General features: G+C 44.6%; 1 protein-coding gene across 6 annotated transcripts in view; it reads left to right on the forward strand.

The window, feature by feature from the left end:
- MBNL3 (muscleblind like splicing regulator 3) overlaps positions 1-18,189 on the forward strand; it is a 122,892-nt gene that overhangs the window by 36,217 nt on the left and 68,486 nt on the right. For 5 of the 6 annotated variants that reach the window (XR_004002050.1, XR_004002049.1, XM_030575974.1 and 2 more), the window contains exon 2: positions 4,444-5,363. Coding sequence is in view for 4 of the 6 variants with exons in the window: in XM_030575974.1 (XP_030431834.1) it covers positions 5,190-5,363 (174 nt within the window). In the remaining 2 variants the exon portion in view is untranslated. Of the gene's footprint in view, positions 1-4,288; positions 4,331-4,443; positions 5,364-18,189 lie in introns of those variants that run through there. The other variant, XM_030575973.1, reaches the window with a different exon arrangement.

Here is an 18,189-nt window from a genome sequence, read left to right on the forward strand (position 1 = left end):
AGAGCATCACAGTTCTTGTTTATACCTGGTAGAAAATGATCAGATATAATTCCCAAAGTGTCTAGAAGCCAGGAGGGAAATGGGGAGTGGGCAAAATCGCTGCTTTTTTATTTAGATTTAACATTTTTAAAAGAACGGCCATACAAAAGCTCTGCTGGAAGCTGGACTTTCAATAATAACATCAGTGATTCAACAATGTGACCATTTACTGAAATCAACAAAAGACGGGACAGCTGAACTGGGAATTTTGTCAATTTTTATAAGCATTGCTCCCCTCTCCTCCCAGCTCAGAATCCATCATCAAGTGTGGGGTTAACCCATTCAGATTGCTTTGGTCCAAACTTTGATTGAAGGAAAACCCACTAAGTTGGTAAATGACTCTTGCTTTCCAGAGTAGAACTGGCACTCGGTTATTATGTTCTGGTGTTTCACTTAAAGTTGTTCATTCATTTTGGACAAGATCGGGGATTAAATATGCTTGCACAGTGGATCACACTGTGTGTGTGTTGAGTTTCATTTCATAAAGCTTTAATGTGTTTTCTTTCCCCCAGTGGGTGTTTTTCTGTTGAGGGGAAATCACACCAGTCCTGGTTTGTGGGGCCTGCAGTTAGGATAAAAGGGCTTTTTGCTTGTAAACTAAGCAAATGTGACCTGGAAATCACCGAGAGACAATAAATAAGGATCCCCACCATGCTGTTTTTCAGAGCAGAACCGCCCTTGGAGTAGTATCATTGATACATGGGAGCTGGTTGAATCAACCCTGTCACATACATTACTGTCTGTGCGCACTCTGCTGTCAGGAAACATGCACACGAGTCGGCATCCATCAGAAGTGTGTGTGTGTGTATCACTGTAAAGGGGTCACTGACAGGGAACATAGCAGAAGTTCGACCATGGAGCAAGTATGTTCCTGCTCTGCTCTCCATCCTTACATTACCTCAAATGGCCAGTGCATACTAATCCTGCCAAAGGTGTCTTTGACATGACTGTCACTCATTGGACTGATTCTGGTCCCACTGACTTCAGTGGCAGCAAAATTGGGGCCTTTGATTTCCACAGCAAGCCCATCGCCTCCTGTATTTCAGCCAGTCGTGATCCCTAGCTGGGCCAGGCATTCTGTTCTGTGGTTCTGGGTTGCTGAAGAAGGAAAAGCAATCACTTTGCTGCTTGCCCTTCGCTCCTGCCTTTGCGCTGACATTCGGTTGAAGTCAGCGCTAAATTGTTCCATCTGGTAGCCTGGGATATAGGTTCTGCCAGGCAGACCTGGCATGTTTTGCAGCAGCTCCAGACTGGTTCAGAAAGCAGCTCCCCCACCCCCTTTACTGAACTTCCCACAAGCATAACATTAACCAAAACAATATTTGGTGACCCTCCTTTATAACTTCATTCTACTGAGCTTTTTTTTGGGGGGTGGGGGGGAATGGTGGGGGTGGTGCAGTTTTGTTCCTCTTATTTGAAATAGATGGGAAAATGAACAGTCAGTACCAAATACGCGGTAATATGCAGAACCGAAAAAATGTGGAAACTGTTGTAAGCAAAATGTATGCTGCTGATAATTGAATTATGGGGAAAGGGCTGTACTTTTATACTGTCAGCAGTGGGGCTTGTTGAACTTTTCTTTCCCCTTTGGTTTTATTTCAGTCTCGTGGCACTAGTATAAAATTCTCAGTGTGATGTTAGAACACAGGTTTTAGATTTTCCCCATGGCCATATGGCTAAAATGGATTGGAATCTATATTCTTGGGAGGGGAAGTCTGCAACAATCCAACCACTGACAGAACTGGCAAGTTGTGTGTGTGATTATTTGTAGGGAATCCTAATTCCCACATCTTTGGGCTGTGATCTTGTAAAATCATGCAAGCGTAAGCTAGGTTGGGACTGTTCCATACTTGGAGGACTTTCATTCGAGATAAACCTGGGAAGTAGTGTGGGTGATTTAGGCCCTGGTTCAGCAAAGCATTTAAACATCTTTTACTTCAACAAGACTACTTGCATAATTAAAGTTAAGCATGTGCTTCAGTGCTTTTCTGAATCAGTAACAAGGTGATGCCCCAGCAAGGTGTCTCTGGTGGCATTGTACTGCTGGATTGTGTACGTGTAAGAGAATCTCTGTGTGTGTGTGTGTGTGTGTGAGAGAGAGAGAGAGAGGGAGAGAGAGAGATTGATTCTGTAGTGGAATTGGTTTTTGATGAAAAATAAAAAAAATTATAATGGAAAAATGCCAGCCATCTCTACTATTCTATTTTAGATTTCTATGAGAGAGAAAGGGAGAACACGTAGTTTGTCACATGCTTTGAGACTCTTAGGGATGAGAGTAGCCCAGTAACTGGCTGATGGTAGTTAATTGTTACATGTCCACACTAAGGGTATATAACAGGTTTGAGCCCATAGCATTCAGGCTCAGAGAAACAGGCCCTCCTTTCCACTGGAGTCTAAAGCTTTGGAATATGATCCTGTTCACTAGAAAGTTGTATTGCAGTCTGCTCGGAGTAATATCTAAGAGCGTTCCACCTAATCCCCACCCATTCTCAACCTGTGCTAGCTCGTTTTCGGAGCTGCACCCAATTTGTTCCAAGCTGTCTGTGGAGATGTATCTACATACCTTCTTATATATGCCCTGTAAAGGAGGGTTGGGAGGCTGGATGTAAGTGAAGCAGACTCAAACACAAAATTGCCCTACCTGTAAGATCAGAATCAGTTTAGCAGCAATCTCCCTGTTCCTGACTAAACCCAGAAGACACTGGGCCAGTTCTACTTTGTTCCCCCTCCCCTTCAGAGGTTAAATCATGTCTGGTAAATTTGGCATTCACCGTCTCTGTTCACCGCCTGATACCCAAAAATGAGATGTCCTTCTGGCACTAAAGACTGTTCCATTGATGCAAGTCTGTGCATAAGAGTCCACGTGCTTTTGCATGACTGTCTCTTGTAAATCTGTGACTCTAATTGGTTCAGCACATACTTGCAATTTACTTTTCACAATTTCAGTTTTTTAGTGTAAAAAACAAAAATGTAATGACAGTATTGTCCTTCAGTGCTTTCTCCAAACATCTGGAGTGCATTTTCAATTCTGTTAAAATGTGCAAATTGCTAACAAATGTAGTTCTGACAACATGTCTACAATATAGGAAGAATGTAAATTTCCATTTCTTGCAATGTGAGGTCCGGTCCTGCATACACTTATGCATGTGCATACTTTTGCTCATGTGAGTAAATTTACACACATGTATGTTTTTAGGATTTGGCCCTTCTGTTTTGCAAAATGAGGTGGATCTCAGAAATCTTCAACCAACTTAATCCTTTTAGGCTCCGTCAGCTGCCTCTAATATAAATGTGGAAAACTCCAGGGATGCCGTAACAGGTTACCCCCCACAAAGAAAATCAGTGATAGAAAGTTACTGACAATCAGTTATTGTCCAACACGCTGAAGATGCTGGAAACGGAATAACGACGATCGCTGAGCTCTCCTTCGGCCGTGCAGTAAAACACAGCTGTTAACAATGAGTTAATTTTTTTTCTGCTGTGTGCATGTGGCTCATGTTTCCATGTCGGTTTTGCTTTTGATTTTGTCAAGCCCAGATTTACAGTCTGGTTTCCATGTAGCCTTATGGTCAGCCGCGGAAATGTGTTCCCCAGTTCACCGTGGGTTAAATAAAACACCTTACCGACGCAGAGCAGTCTGCGTATGAGGGCTGAACTACGGCAGTGCCTTCTGCTTTGCTTCTTTGTACACAACGAAAGCAATAGCTGCTCTTCCTGCCAGAAAGCTTCCTATTAGGGGGGAGATTTTTAATATCTTTAAAAAACAGAACAACAATTTAAGTCGTCTTTGTCTGAAAACCATTCTACGTGACTGTACTCCACCCTGCTCTCGCATGTTACCGTTTCTCTGTCTAGCTGCATTCTCACTGTGGCATACAGCCACCAGCCATTCTCTTTAAAGGGGGAGAAATAAACAGCTGGTGTGTACAGTAGGTTAGCTTTTCTAGTGATTCTTATCCTCTGGATTTCAGGAGCAGGTATGTAACCCAAACCTCATCTTGGGAGCAGCCCATTAAGTGCATCCTATGCTAAGCTACTTAAATTTGAAACGCAGAGATGTATCCCGAATGCACCAGAGGCCGTCATGTAAGACTAAGGCATTTTCTGTGCAGTGGGCACAAAAATGAATGTCTGCCAGAATAGATCAATATGAAACAATCTCTTTTATTGGGTGGCTGCCCAGACCTTCTGCTGCAACAGTAAATCTAATTGGTTGCTTCCTCTTACCATGCGCAGCTTCATGTGGGAAATGCCCTTTTATCTACAATGGCTGACTGCACTATGCCGCACAGTCAGTAGCTGCAGATTTCCTGTTAAAATGAACACAGTTGTTTCTTAAAGCTAGAGTTTGGCACGGGGGAGATCGGATTGTTTTAGCTGATTCTATTTCTCTTTTTCCTACAGGTTGCTGAAAAGTGCCTTTCCTGAAGCCACTGCTGCTTGGATTTCTGTCTAAGGCTGCCTCTCTCTCCCCCCCCCAACCCCCCCTTTTTAAAAATTTGGCGTTGCTTGCAGTTCATACCCTAACGGCAACTCATCCCCTCCCTTTTTTTCCTTTTTACACTCTGTTCACTCAGCCATTTTTTCCTTCCCGAGTATGTAGCAAATATTTTTGAGTGATAACATCCTTTCACTCCTTTTAATACTCGCGAATTGTCATTTTTAGAACCAAGAAATAAAAGGAAAAAAAAGTTTTCTGCCCAAGGACTGAGACCATTCCGCAAACAGAAGCGCTGCCAGCCACATATGCTTTTTGCAAGAATAATTGAAACCATTAACTGGAGAGCACAGAATTCATTTGAAAGTCTGCCAGTTATTTTCAAGTAACTTTGGCAGTGGCACAAAATATAACACTTATATTTTAACTTCTACAATTGCACTTTTAGGAGCTGGCCTCTCATTTGATTTTCAGTTATTCTGATAAGATTTCTATTTTGTGATTGGCTTTGTTTAATTCTTGTTGAAACAAACACAATTTGACTTAAATGAAAACCTAAGTGCTGACGAATAGAAATTTTACCAAAGCAACAAGTTCGTTATTTCTTCACATTTAACTTGAATTCACTTTTTTACCCTTTTTAAAAAAAATCCGCAGTAATATTGTCCTAAAGAAGGGTGTATTTGCTTGCATTTTAATTTTTGTTTTTAATATGGCTGTAAACGTTTCCCTGGTTCGTGATACAAAATGGCTGACTTTAGAAGTATGTCGAGAATTTCAGAGAGGTACTTGTTCTCGATCTGATGCAGAGTGCAAGTTTGCCCATCCGTCACGGAGTTGCCATGTGGAAAATGGTCGAGTTATTGCCTGCTTTGACTCTCTAAAGGTGAGGACTGTCTAACACATGCATTGCTTAATCCCTTTGCTATCATTCTCTTCCTGAACCATTTCAAGTGGGAGGAATGTGAGAGATGAGTATAACAAGTATTTTTCTGCAGGGAGGATGATGTTTGTGTAGAATATAGCCCCTAAAATCTAGCTTGGCTAATGTTTAGCACCCCACAGTTGTTTCATTCAGCCTGATTCAGACACTGAAAGTATCAGGAAGCTTCCTGTGAAAGGTACCAGCAGTGTTGGTAAAGACAGGGAAAACTTTAACTCCTCCACAATTATGTTTTGTATTCGGTTTTGACATCTGGTACAAATGTACAGAATATGGAACATCAGAGAGAGAGACAGCACATTATGTAGAGCGTTTTGAGATTGTAGATCATGGCTATGCCTGAAATGGAGAACTCAAGTTACAGACCGCAAATGAAAGTGAGATAAGAAAAGCAGAGATCCAAAACCAAGCACCCAAAACAGGCCAAAACTTTTAGCTTGTGTCCAGAGAATGCTGGCTTTGAATTCAGAACAGGTCTCTGAAACATGCTTTTAAATAAAGATGCTATTTTCAGTAATTAATCAGTCTCAGCTGTATTTGCCTGTATCAGGGTGCAGCTACACTGCACCAATTATGTTATAGGTAGCCAAAATATTTGGAGAGTGGTGCCTAAAGAAAGTTGGGGATAGGAGGAGATTTCAAGTGATGTGAAAAGATGCACAGTGTGCAAATCATATGTGAGTTAATGAGCTAAATCTTTTGCTAGTGATCATTCCTGAGCATTCAGTTTCACAGGAAGTAAATGCTGCTTTATTCATTGTCACAGTTAGAGTTCACTGGGAAACTTTTTTAAGTTTACGAAATTACCAGAGTCTTTCCAGCAACGGAGACAACAGAAAAATTATTCTAATTCACCCATTGAAAGCCTAAGCCAAGATTTTTCAAAAGTGACTAGTGATTTTGAGTGCATCAAGTCCGAGGTGCCTAATCTGAAACATAGAAGGGACCACCATGATCATCTAGTCTGACCTCCAGCCCATCACAGGCAACAGAACCTCGCCCACCCACTCCTGTAATAGGCCCATAACTTCTGGCTGAGTTACTGACATCCTCAAATCATGATTTAAAGACTGCAAGTTATAGGGAATCGACCATTTACTCTAGTTTAAACCAGCAAGTGACCCATGCCCCGTGCTGCAGAGGAAGGCGAAAACCTACCAGGGTCTCTGCCCATCTGACCTAGGAGAAAATTTCCTTCCTGACCCCAGATACAGCAATCAGTTAGACCCTGAGCATGTGGGCAAGACCAGCAGTCAGGCACCTGGGAAAGAATTCTCTGTGGTAACTCAGAGCCTTCCCCTTCTAGTGTCCCATCTCAGGTCATTGAAGATGCTTGCTTACAGCAGTCACAGAAGGGCCACGTACCATTGTAGGCAACTTCGTCATACCTTTCCCTCCATCAACACCCCGTCCCCTCCATAACATTTTAAAGGTGTCTGATTTTTCAGAGGGCAGTTTCTGAAAAGTGATCTCCCTTTAGGGTGTCTGAAGTTGGGCCTAGATAAAACTGAGACACTCAAAATCACTACTTACTTTTGAAAAATCTGAGTTTATGCTTGTAGTGCTAAAGTAGGATAAGTTTCCTGTTGTCTGAATTGCTAGAAAGAATCTGAAAGTTTTGTGATCTTAAAAAATTTCCCATTGAACGTGGAGTTTTTCTTGAAAAGCCTTGGCTTTATTTTAAATTTTGGGCACAATAGTTAAGTGAACTAGTGAAAATAAGACCATGTCGAGATCCCGTTTGACACAGTCTAACCCGTATTATTACAGTGTTTACCTTCCTAGGTCTTTCCCGTTTGTTGCATGTTTACAGGAAGTTCAGACTTTCAAGTTGCATTTAGCTTTGTTCTTGTTAATCCAAGTTCATCAGATGATTTCTTAGTTATATAATACCGTTCAAATGTTGATTTACATTACGCGCCTGCTAACAGTGATAGACTGAAATGTATTTTTATCAGCAAAGAAAAAAGTTAATGTTCCTTGTGCCCTTGAATCTTTTGAACTGCAGCCAGCGGTGGGACAAATATTTTGGATAAAGAGATTAACATGTTGACTTTAAATTGTATAACATTCACTTGTAAGCTAAAAGGAGTACAGTAAATATTCGGTGTGATAGTCCAATATATCACTTACTGGACCATGGGAGAGAGCTGCAGAAGTAGGTTTTAGTTTGGAGCGCCCCACAAAGAGCCTAACCACTCAATCTGGCACTGTTACTTAACGTCCATAAATTGCCTTGCAGGCAGGGCTAACTAAAGTGACGTGCAGTACATAATGCTTCGCTCTCTTTGTGGGTTACAAGTCAGTGAGGAGCTCCTGACAAGCACCCAGACTTTTGCCCTAGGCAGTTCTCTGCAGAGCTGGACTCAGGGAATGAAGTGTGCAGATCCCCATGTGCACTGGTTGGCTCTGGTTCAAATCCCACCCCTTGGCAATAGCACATGGCTGCAATTAACCATGGGGTGGGGGGGGGAAGTCAGGGAACATCCAGTTTGGAAGAGAAAAGAGATCAAAGTTGTTGTTGAAAGTGGTCAGCTACTAGGTTAAGCTGCCTGCTCAGCATGTATTTCATCTGTTTTGTTATGTGTAATTAGGTGATGAATAAATTTACACACTAATTACAGCCTGGTCTTCAATATAGAAGCACATGCTCTGTACAGACCGTTTAAGTGGCAGGAGAACAGAGTCTGAGTGAGAAGTTTTCTCTGGACTTCTCTGATTGGATCCATTGCATCGCAATGGGCCAGTTTACTTCATCCCATAGAGAGGAAACCACAGGAGAGGGGTAGCAATGTTAGACCCCAAGTGCAGCCAATCCCACAAATTCCAGAATCCTCCACCAGCCCCTGAAAATTGTGCGATCGGCTTTGAAATCAGGAGGCTTTTAAACAGTAATCAGTGTGGAGTCTGTTTGATTTGCTCTCTGGGTTTTGAGCCTTTTGGGTCAGGTTTCCAAGTGTTTCTCGACAGCTGCGAGGGCTGGAAACTTATTTTTTAAGAAAAGCACTGAGTGTCCTGAGGCTCATGATGATCCTGTGAGATGTAGCAACGCTGGGCCTCCGGGGATCTGGACCCCGTTGTGTGAGAGGCTGTAGAAATAAGCCAAACAAAGACGTTTCTTGTCCCAGAACGGTCAGAGTTAAGAAAAGGGTCAGCAAGTGACTAGACGAGAGAGGTGAGGTGTGGTGTGGTGGGGGCTGAGGTAACGGTTATCACAGGCGCTGGACTCTGACCCCTCCTGGTCTCTTCAGGTGCACCTCCCTCAGGTCTTGAGCCTTTTGCCATCATCTCTAATTTGTGGTGGAATCAGACAGTTCTCCCCTTCACAGTTGGCATCTAGGCCTGGTCTGAGAACACCTCAGCAAGCCTGAGTTCTTGGCAGTGTGTACATGCTGTTTGTTCCCTCTGGGAGCTAGGATAGCCACCACCAAACAGCAGTATTTATTTAGACCAAAAGTATTTCAGAGAAAACAGATCTTAAAGCAATAAACAGTCTAGACACTTGGCTGCCTTTGCCTAGGGCTTCCCATTCTCTGGAAGGATCCAGCTCTTTGCAGATCCACCGGTACCCCTGGCAGCCCCTGACAATTGCTCCCTCCTCCCACCCCCCAAATAGCTTTTTAACTGTTTACTTGATTGCTCTGTTCCCAGCATTGCAGAAAAGCTGCGTCTCTTTGTTAGAGACAAGATATAGGGTCCTCAAAGCTAATGGGTTCCCCCGTTGTCTTTCAGTTGCCCTCCAGGGTTTGTTCGCAGTTGCTTATCTGGATGCAGAGTGTTGTTTCCCTGTTTTTTTTCCTACAGCCCCTTATTACCCTAGAACAGAACATTAATACAGGAATGTCTGGTACGCCAGTATGCAATCACATCACCTCCCTGACCAGGTCACATACAGTGTTCTTAACATTATTACAGCTCAGCATTCTTCGATTATTACATGCCTGTCGAACAGTAAAAACAGATATGGTTGCAGATGTAACTTTTGCTTGTCAAAGGAGACGCCAAGCTCTTGCTCCACATTTCTGTGTGCATGTGTGTCTGCATCTCTCTTGGTATATTTTCTCTCCAAGTAATATGGGATACATAATGGTTGGATTATTAAAGTTTTATTTACAGGAGTCTGGTGAGTGCCTTATGCATCACAATGCAACCTCTTTGGAGCCTCAAAGAGTTGCAAAATTTTGATTCCTAAATTGGTCCCAAGTGCCAGACGGAATCTCGCCCATCCTGGAACTCAGGCTATTTGAGAGGGAAACTGAGGGAAAGAGAAGGAAGTCTTTCTCTGCAAGTTGATTATAAAAAGAAGAAAAGGTGCTGTTTGAAGCTGATCAGAAGTTTGGCTTGTATACCAGGACACCACACACGCACTGTGCTTCCTCCTTCAGGTTCGTTAAGGAGAGGAGGATTATTTGAATTCAGATGTGAATGTCATACCCTGCTTACTGCTACCTTTGGAGAACAAATTTCCAGTGCTTTCCCTTTACTAGGATTGCCCTGGGCAAGCAGAATTGATAGGCATCCTCACAGAAAAGATTCAGGGCTCTGATTTGCTACAGTGTTGGGATAACTCTGTTTATTTTTTACTGGAGGGAAAAAAAGCCCTCCCAGTGTAGTGGTGGTTTATGAGGCGTAGTGATATCTGTTGTGTTTCACAGCAAAGTATTAGTTTAAGAAGCTATGAAACAGAAAATAACATTTCAGCAAAGGATAGCAGGGTACTTATGCCACTATAAACTAGATAGCTTTTAACAGCCATTCATCAAATGACAGTAGTTTTCATTTCAAGGGAAACAAAACAGTAATATTGAGCAAAGGGAGTTAATCTGCAGCAAGGCCACTTAAATTCATTACAAGGGATCAAATAAGTGTTAGACTCATCATGTTCCTTGCTCAGGTTTGACATACAACCATGTTTAAACCAGTGGCATTTTCAGGGGGCCACTCTTGATCAGTTGGTTTTGCCAACTTGCCCAGAAGTACCAGGGCTTTATAGCAGTCTGCCAGTAAGTGCTCATCCGTTAACTTTCCTTAACTATTCAAGCATATAACCCATACCACTGTGAACCTTTTGGTTTTTTAATTGCCTTGACAGCAGATTGTTAGAATCTGAGTTCTTGGCTGCTTCTGTACATCTTTAAAAGAGGTTAAGAAAGACATTGCTGAGTTACTGGAAACTCAAATTGATATGTAACGTGACTGGGCAAAGGAACTTTCATAGATACAAATGTACTAATTAAGTGTGCATATAAAATGGACCAACATTTCGAAGAGGCTTTGATTTACATTTGTAACCATTTGAGTGCCCAGAATATGGATTAATCTTTGAAAAAAGAACATGGCCATATACTGAGCTCAGGGCTGTTTATGTTAACGTAGATCAAACTCAATTCTGGTCGCACACCAGTGTACTTCAGGGTAACTCCACTGAAAGTCAGAATAGAAGGGGTTCAAATTAGTATCAAGCCCGTAAAGAACAACCTTGTGTGTCCTCACCTCATAAGTAGATTGAATAAACAGCCCTGAGCTCAGTATATGGCCATGTTCTTTTTTTAAAATGGATATTTTCTTTACATTTTAAAGAAAAGGATGGTAAGTGAATTTTAGACCATATCTCAGAAAGTTTAGCCAAAGAGAGTGTGATTTAAGGGTTTGTCCACATGGGGAGTTGTTCCAGAATAGCTATTCCTAATTAACTCCATGTGTGGACATTCTTATTCCGGGATAGGAGTGCTTTATTCCAGATTAGTTTATTTCAGTGGAAATAACTTAATTCAGAATAAGGCACTCTTATTTCTAGGATAAGTGGTTCCACACAGGGAGTTAATTAGGAATAGTTAATCCAATTTAAAGTCACACCCTGTCTTATTCTGAATTAACTCTCAGTGTAGGCAAGCACTAAGTAAACCAGACAAATAATTTAGAAATAAATTGCCTTTGTGAGAAGTTTTTCTTTTACAGCAGTTACTAATGCACTGCACATTTTCCTTAACATTGGAATGATGGTGTCTGACCAGGAATTAATGTATTTTGCAATGGCATTCTGTTGAGATTTTGGTAGGTTTTTGGATGTCTAAGGTATCTTATGGCACTTTCTTAACTGCTTTGCTGAATCAGAGCCTAAAAGAGGGGAATATACTATTAAATCTGTAGTTACTGGGTATTTTTTGTAACAGTGCCATAGTTGAAATTAAGAAAATAAATAGACTTAAAATTTAAAAATAACACCAATTTCTTAGGGCCTGATCACCTTTGTTCTGTGCATTACAATTCAGTCCGTTATAAAAAACGATATGTAATATCATAATTTTGTCAGCACGCAGATACTGATATTTATCCTTTGCAACTAGCAGCAGACTCACCTTGCTTAGGTGCAATCGAGGAGATGAGGCTGAAAACTAGGAAGCTACTGTAGATGGCATGCTTATTTTTGTGCTTGTTCACTAATCTCTGTCGTATGACTAAATAAGTAGAGTGTTGTGTACATAGGTTTACTGTGGTGGGAGAAGTTACTTCTGTAGCTCGTGTGTGACGTGCGGAGTAGAGTATATATCCTATGTTTTTAATCTGCATAACACACGCCTTACTGTAACACTGCAGCAGTGAACACCGTATCTTAGGTTTATTTAGGGTTGTCCATAGAGTTCTGCTCTTTGCAGCTCCAGGATTTTTCACTTGATTTATTTATCTGCAAGTGTTAGTAATTCCTTGTCTCTGCTCATGGTGGACAGCTCTAGCAAGCAGATGGATTTTTCGGGTTGCTCTAGAGAGAGCCAAGCTCATTGTTCGTGGTGGCTCTTTCCACAGCTGAGAATGTTTTATCTTAGCTTGGTGAGTTGCATTCTCCCTGGACAGGTGGTTTGGGGTACCTAGCAGCAAGCAAGGGCATAGTATACTACTAGGAGACAGGCAGAGAGTTCCTGTGCATGTACAGTGTGAAGGTTTCCTTTTGCATTATGTTCTGCACTGCAGACAGCCCCTGCCTGTCGTCCCCTGGGTCTCCAGGATACTTCACTTTCTCACTGCATTAAGAGAAGCTGGGGAGTGTTGTGCCCCGCTGACCTGACGCTGTGAGGCTGGGAATTACAAGGTAGTCACCCATCTGTTTGCAAAGTGCCTCCCAGGACGGAGTTTGGGGGCAGCATTGTTAAATCTGACCCAGCTTTCCTGTGATCACGGCTGGGCTGTGACAGGTCCCACATGGCTGGTTTCAGGGCCATCTTGCTCTTCGCGGGAGCAACAGCGAAGTCATGTAAGAGGCTAAACTCCTTAGTTAGCCTCTTTGAGCCTAACGCAGGTTGACTGTGCCTTGTGGGCACAGCACTGTATGGAGGGGTGGCCTGGAGGCAGGTTGCCCGCTTATGGGGTTCAACTCAATAGCTCATGCTCAATAGCGATGTGGGCAGCTAGTGCTTGTGGCAAGTGCAGGGCCAAGATGGGAGGACGCAGACATGGCCCTACACCCTTGGAGCCTCTGTGCCCCCAGGGGCCATAGGGAGGTGGAAAACCTTTTTGCGTCTATATTTAAAAGTTATAAATGAGTTCCAAAATGGCCGGAAGGAGGTGGTCATCTAGCAGGGCCCTGGGCCATGGCTGGAGCAGTGGCACTGGTGCCTGATGGTGTGGTCCAGAGGAAAAAGCAGAGCACAACTCTGTGTTCTGCCAGCTTTCTGCTGCAGCTGTTAGCTCATCAGAACATTTGCTCGCCCTACTGTCAGCATGTAATACGTTGCATTCTGGTCAGAGTCATGGCGTACATCTGTGTGGGGCAGGAGGGTGCTGTGGAGAGAGTCACGTCTGGCTAGTCACCCATGGGATCGATCTCTGAGACTCAGTGAGCTGCAGTAATAGGGATCCCTAGGGCTCTTGGTTGGTTCCATTTGGAGAGGCCCTGGGCTAGCGCCCTCCCAGGCCTGGGGAAGAGTTACTTATGGGACAGCCTCATGAGCATCATTTTAACTCCTCGCCAGCGAGGGGCTTTTCTTTCTTCAACTCTGCCCTTCACACTTGTCCCATCATTCCAGCATTGTCTGCGTACCAATAGCCCTGAGGAGATGGGGCCACAAGCGGCACTGGCTGAGAGCAGGCTGCTCCAGGATCTATGCTCTGGGGAACAGTTGTGCCTCTCTGAGTCCGACTCCCTTCCTGGTCTCCCTCCGGGGCGGTACAGTTCTGTGCCAGCCCCAAGACAGGACCGATTCTGCCCTTCCCTTTTGCACAATCTCCCGGATTCACCACCTTTCTTCTCTGGGGTTTGCCTTTCCAATTGCACGTTCCGTGGCTGTGTGGAGAGATGCAGATCTTCTGTGTGGGGACCTCCACGCGATGACAGATGGCTGCACGTTGGCTTGTGGTCTCAGCACAGCTCCTAGTGGATAGATAGATGCCCACATCCCTGCGGGCATTATTAGAAGAGAGATGAGGAAGAGTGACCTCCCTTTAGACCCTCTCTAGCTAGGGTGAAGGTCAGTTGCAGGAGCAGTGCAGGAAAGCTTGTATTGCCACCCTCTTTCTGAGCTCAGTTATCGACCTGGCCTCTTTCATGACACCAATTCTTTTGGTAAGAATGAATTTAAAGTGCGTATTATTTACTCAACTCAACAGGGATGACTTCCTTAAGCCACTTGTCTGATACATGGGTATGGTATTTGGCATGTTGCCCTATTTAGCAGTTAATGGATCATACTTGGGCACTAGGGTGACCAGACAGCAAATCTGAAAAAGCTGGACAGGAGGCGGGGGGCAATAGGAGCCTATATAAGAAAAAGACCGCAAAATCGGGATTGTCCCTATCAAATCAGGACATCTGATCACCATGTTGGGTACTGACTGTGCATAGGAAGTGTCCTTAGATATTTTCCTTCCAGCCAGTTGATGTGCTTTTTAATGATCCCTTGGAAACTCAGCACCTCTGCTGTTGACTTTGATTTGTCCAGATCAAGAGCAGCAGACTGCATTGGAGAGTTGGTTGATTTGAGTGAGGTGGACATCTAAACAAATAGATCTTGAACCGGCGAAGGTCACGTTTTGTGTTGTTTTGCACTTGCTCTTGTCTAGCGATATTTTCTTGGGAAGCATTTCACCAGTTGCATGTTCCCCTCTAAGTAAGGCTAGGTCTTAGCTGACAGGTGTGTGGGAGCACCTGCCCTCAAGCAACGCACTGTGGCTCCTGTGTAAAGGACCCAACTGACCTGACAGGAATTTGCTCTCCTCTGGAGCACTGCTCCATGGCACAGTTACCAACTGCTGTTTTCTTGTCCATCCACAACTGCCCCCCGCCTGCCCACACGGAGTGTCTCTGCAACACTTCTGCTGCCCGGATTTGCAAAAACAAGGGCTCTCTCTTTGAATTAGGTTGGGGTTTAACTCCTGTGGGGAGATAACAAGTGGGTTGTAACTCGGCCCCGTGACTATCAGTGCAGCGGGTTGCCGCTAGTACAGGGGCTGCAGAGTTTAAAACAGCTGTAACCTTTGTTTTTATCGCAATCCTCAGCTTGGGTCGTCTTTTTACTCAGACTGGGCAGCTTTGTTCCCCAGACCTTGCAGCCCAGCAGAGTTCCGCAGGCTGCACAGACGGGAGAACAGGATTGGCCCCGTTCTATGGTGCACTGGGCAGGAGAGCAATCAGAGGGACTGTCGGGTCAGGTTTAGATTTGCCCGTAAGAGAGATGAGTGTTGATTCCCAGCTGGGGAAGATCCCTCCCAAATAATCGTTTGGCTTTAGGGCTTAATTTAGCTCAGAAGGTGGAGCTCTCGGCCCCAGAACCAGCTCTGGCAAGCTGTGACAGTGTGCAGAGCTGTGCTAGACCTTTCGTCATGTGAAAATAATGGTTTAATTAACCCAGTTCAAATGTACGGGGGGCATCAGATTCACAGGGCCGCTGCGTTTGTAGCTAGCTACCCACCAGTGGCTATAGAATGGCCTTCCTTCTCCACAGCCCCCCAGATCTATTACAGCTCCTCCTTGAGCCCAGGCCTCCAGACTGTGTGCGTGTGTTCATTTCAGCACCCCGGAAATTGGTAGGATTGGTAGGCCAGGAGCTCAGTGGTAGAGTCAAAGCAGCTTCAGGAAGGGCTTTTCCACATGCTCCGCTGCCAGCATCTCCGTTCCCAGCCAACATGCTGTGGCAGTGCAGAGCCCACTCCTCAGCTGTGGTTAAAGGGGTCTCAGATCCCGTTTCTGAGCGGGGGGCTAATCTGTATCCCACAGGGGCAGAGCAAGCAGCGTTTTCGGCATTAACCTGAGCCAAGAGTTACCTTGGCGTCCTGGTTGGGTAGATGGTGGTGAAGTGCTGACTCCTGTTTTCGTTTGCCTGAAAAAGCAGTAGAGAAAGTTCTCTTGGGGGGTCTGAATCTGAACCCTTCAGATTATCTGCAAGCTGCTTGAACAGATACAGTGTGTCCCAGGATGCAACGTGCTCTCTCCCACTTAGTACAGAGCCTCCCAGCTAGGCCCCAGCTCAGCAAGTACTGAAGCAGATGCCTAGCTCAGTGGTTTGAGCATTGGCCTGCTAAACCCAGGGTTGGGAGTCAATCCTTGAGGGGGTGATTTGGGGAAAAATCTGTCTGGGAATTGGTCCTGCTCTGAGCAGGGGGTTGGACTAGATGACCACCCTGATAGTCTGTGATTCTACGATAGGCAGTAACGTGTGTGAATGGACTTCAGAGGCACTCCTCATGCTCCCAGCAGGGTAGTGACAGCAAGTGGGAGAGGAATTGCACTCTGTACTCTTTCCCCAATACCATGGTAGTTTCCCTCTCCCTGTCACCACTCACCACCCAGCTTAGCGCTATCGTTTTCCTGGCATACGCCGACGCTCAGGATCATTTTATTCAAATATGGGCACTTAAGTTACACTGATGATATTTGTGCCTGCCAGCAGCGGGTGAAAAAATCAAACGCAGTTACCTGCTATGCTGGCCTGCAGAGGATAGGAGTCTGGAACAGCCCCAGCTAGGGGGCTTCAGTTTACGCTGCTTTTAGCTCTGGCGGTCCTTAGTTCAATCCCAACGTGTCAGCCAGGCCGGTGGCCGTTGCACAGACACTGCTGAGTGCGTGCGTGTGCGCAGTTAGGCTTCCAAGTACTCTGAACTTAGTTCGTGACTTGATGCAACATTGCTGTTTGACCTGTAGCACTCCCTCTTCACGAGGCTTTTTGATAAGGTAACCTCTGATAAGAGGATAGTGCACGCTGGCTTCCAGTCTGATCAAAATCCATTAGCATGGCAATCCATGCTTCTCGCTATTGCGTGCAGAATGCATGGATTCTGTCAGTAGCACTAGAGAGAGAACACGGCATCATCTCCCCAGAAGTTGCTCTAAATTCAGATTTCTGTTGTTTGCTTCTATTGTCCTGTAAGCACTGTGGGCCTCTCACTAAGTAGAAAAGTTCTTCAGCAGGGTTTAAAAATATCGATTTGATTTTCATTTAGCATAGAACATATTTCTATTTAGCTATCCTCTCTGCTGCCACCGGGGCATCCTTTCTCAAAATCACAGACCTAAACTACTCAGCAGCGGCTCACACGTTTCCACCCCATCAGCCTGTGTAAAGGGTTCTTCTGTGATGTAAAGCATGCTGGAAGTCTCCAGGTGCTAACATGAAACGACTGTGTAAAGATACAGTAGATTTTTAATGTAATCGTATCTGCAGTGACGTAATCTCCCTGCCTATGGTTCCGCATGCACTAGGCATCTGTTCAGTTTTCTATATTTCTGTGAATTATGTTGCCACAGGCTGACTTGGTGTGGTAGATACGGGAATGCATCAGGGAACTCCATGGTTATATGTGAAACCATCTGAAGAGCCGGGAGCAGTTTCCGAGCGTGTGTCTACACAGCAGTTAAATCCTACAGCTGATCTGTGCCAGCTGACTGGGGCGAAGGGGCTAATTAATTGTGGTGTAGCTGTTTGGCTTGAGCTGGAGCCTGGGCTCAAGGACCCTGCGAGTGCAAACATACTCAAAGTGTCTGATTTAGGTTTGTAAGTTTATGGAGGTGCAGCCTTTTCAGGAGCTGCAGGTTGCTGAATACTGTGTGATGCTCAGTGGGCTGAGGCGTTCTGTTGGATTTCGAATGTTACAAACTGGAGTTATACCTACAGGATGATTTTCCTCTCATTTACCCCTCCTTTGAGCTGACATCAGTGGAGTCCCTCCTGCGGCACGCTGGTGTGGGTGAGAGGTGAAATGGGCCCTAGGTGGAACTGAGGAGAGTTGCAGTTTCAAGGCATGCTGTCGTTCACTTCGATTGAGTAGCTGAAAGGCAAGCTGTTTTTCCAGCTCTCATGCTGGTATCAGTGTTCTGCCCCAACCTGGCAAGCTGCAGATCCCTGGGGGTGCGAGGAAGCGGTCTATGCAGGCACAGGGGTTCACTGCGTGGAGCAGCTTGCAGGGCTGGTGCTCGACATCCCTGTTGTGTTGGTGATGTAGCAGAGAACCAGCTCCTGTTCTCACAGCTACGTTTGCGCCAGCGCTAGCAGGAGTGGAAAGCAGTAAAAGCACTTAGTCAGACAAGTTAATGGCTATGATTCTGAATAACATACAGAGCAGATCTTTGCAGCAAGATGGTGCCCGTTTGACATGGTCCCTTTGTTGACCGTAACACTCTGGCTTATCTGTTTGAAAAGAGGGTGTAGTAGTTCATATATACAGGTTTGAATTACTATATATTTGAGGGGCGTGGAAGCTTATCAGTAAATATAATCAACACAGGCCAGGTTTTCAAAAGAAATCATCACCCAACATCTCCCACTTAGGCAGCTAAATTTGT

Source organism: Gopherus evgoodei, chromosome 9, assembly GCF_007399415.2.
Source record: "Gopherus evgoodei ecotype Sinaloan lineage chromosome 9, rGopEvg1_v1.p, whole genome shotgun sequence".
Lineage (NCBI taxonomy): Eukaryota > Metazoa > Chordata > Testudines > Testudinidae > Gopherus > Gopherus evgoodei.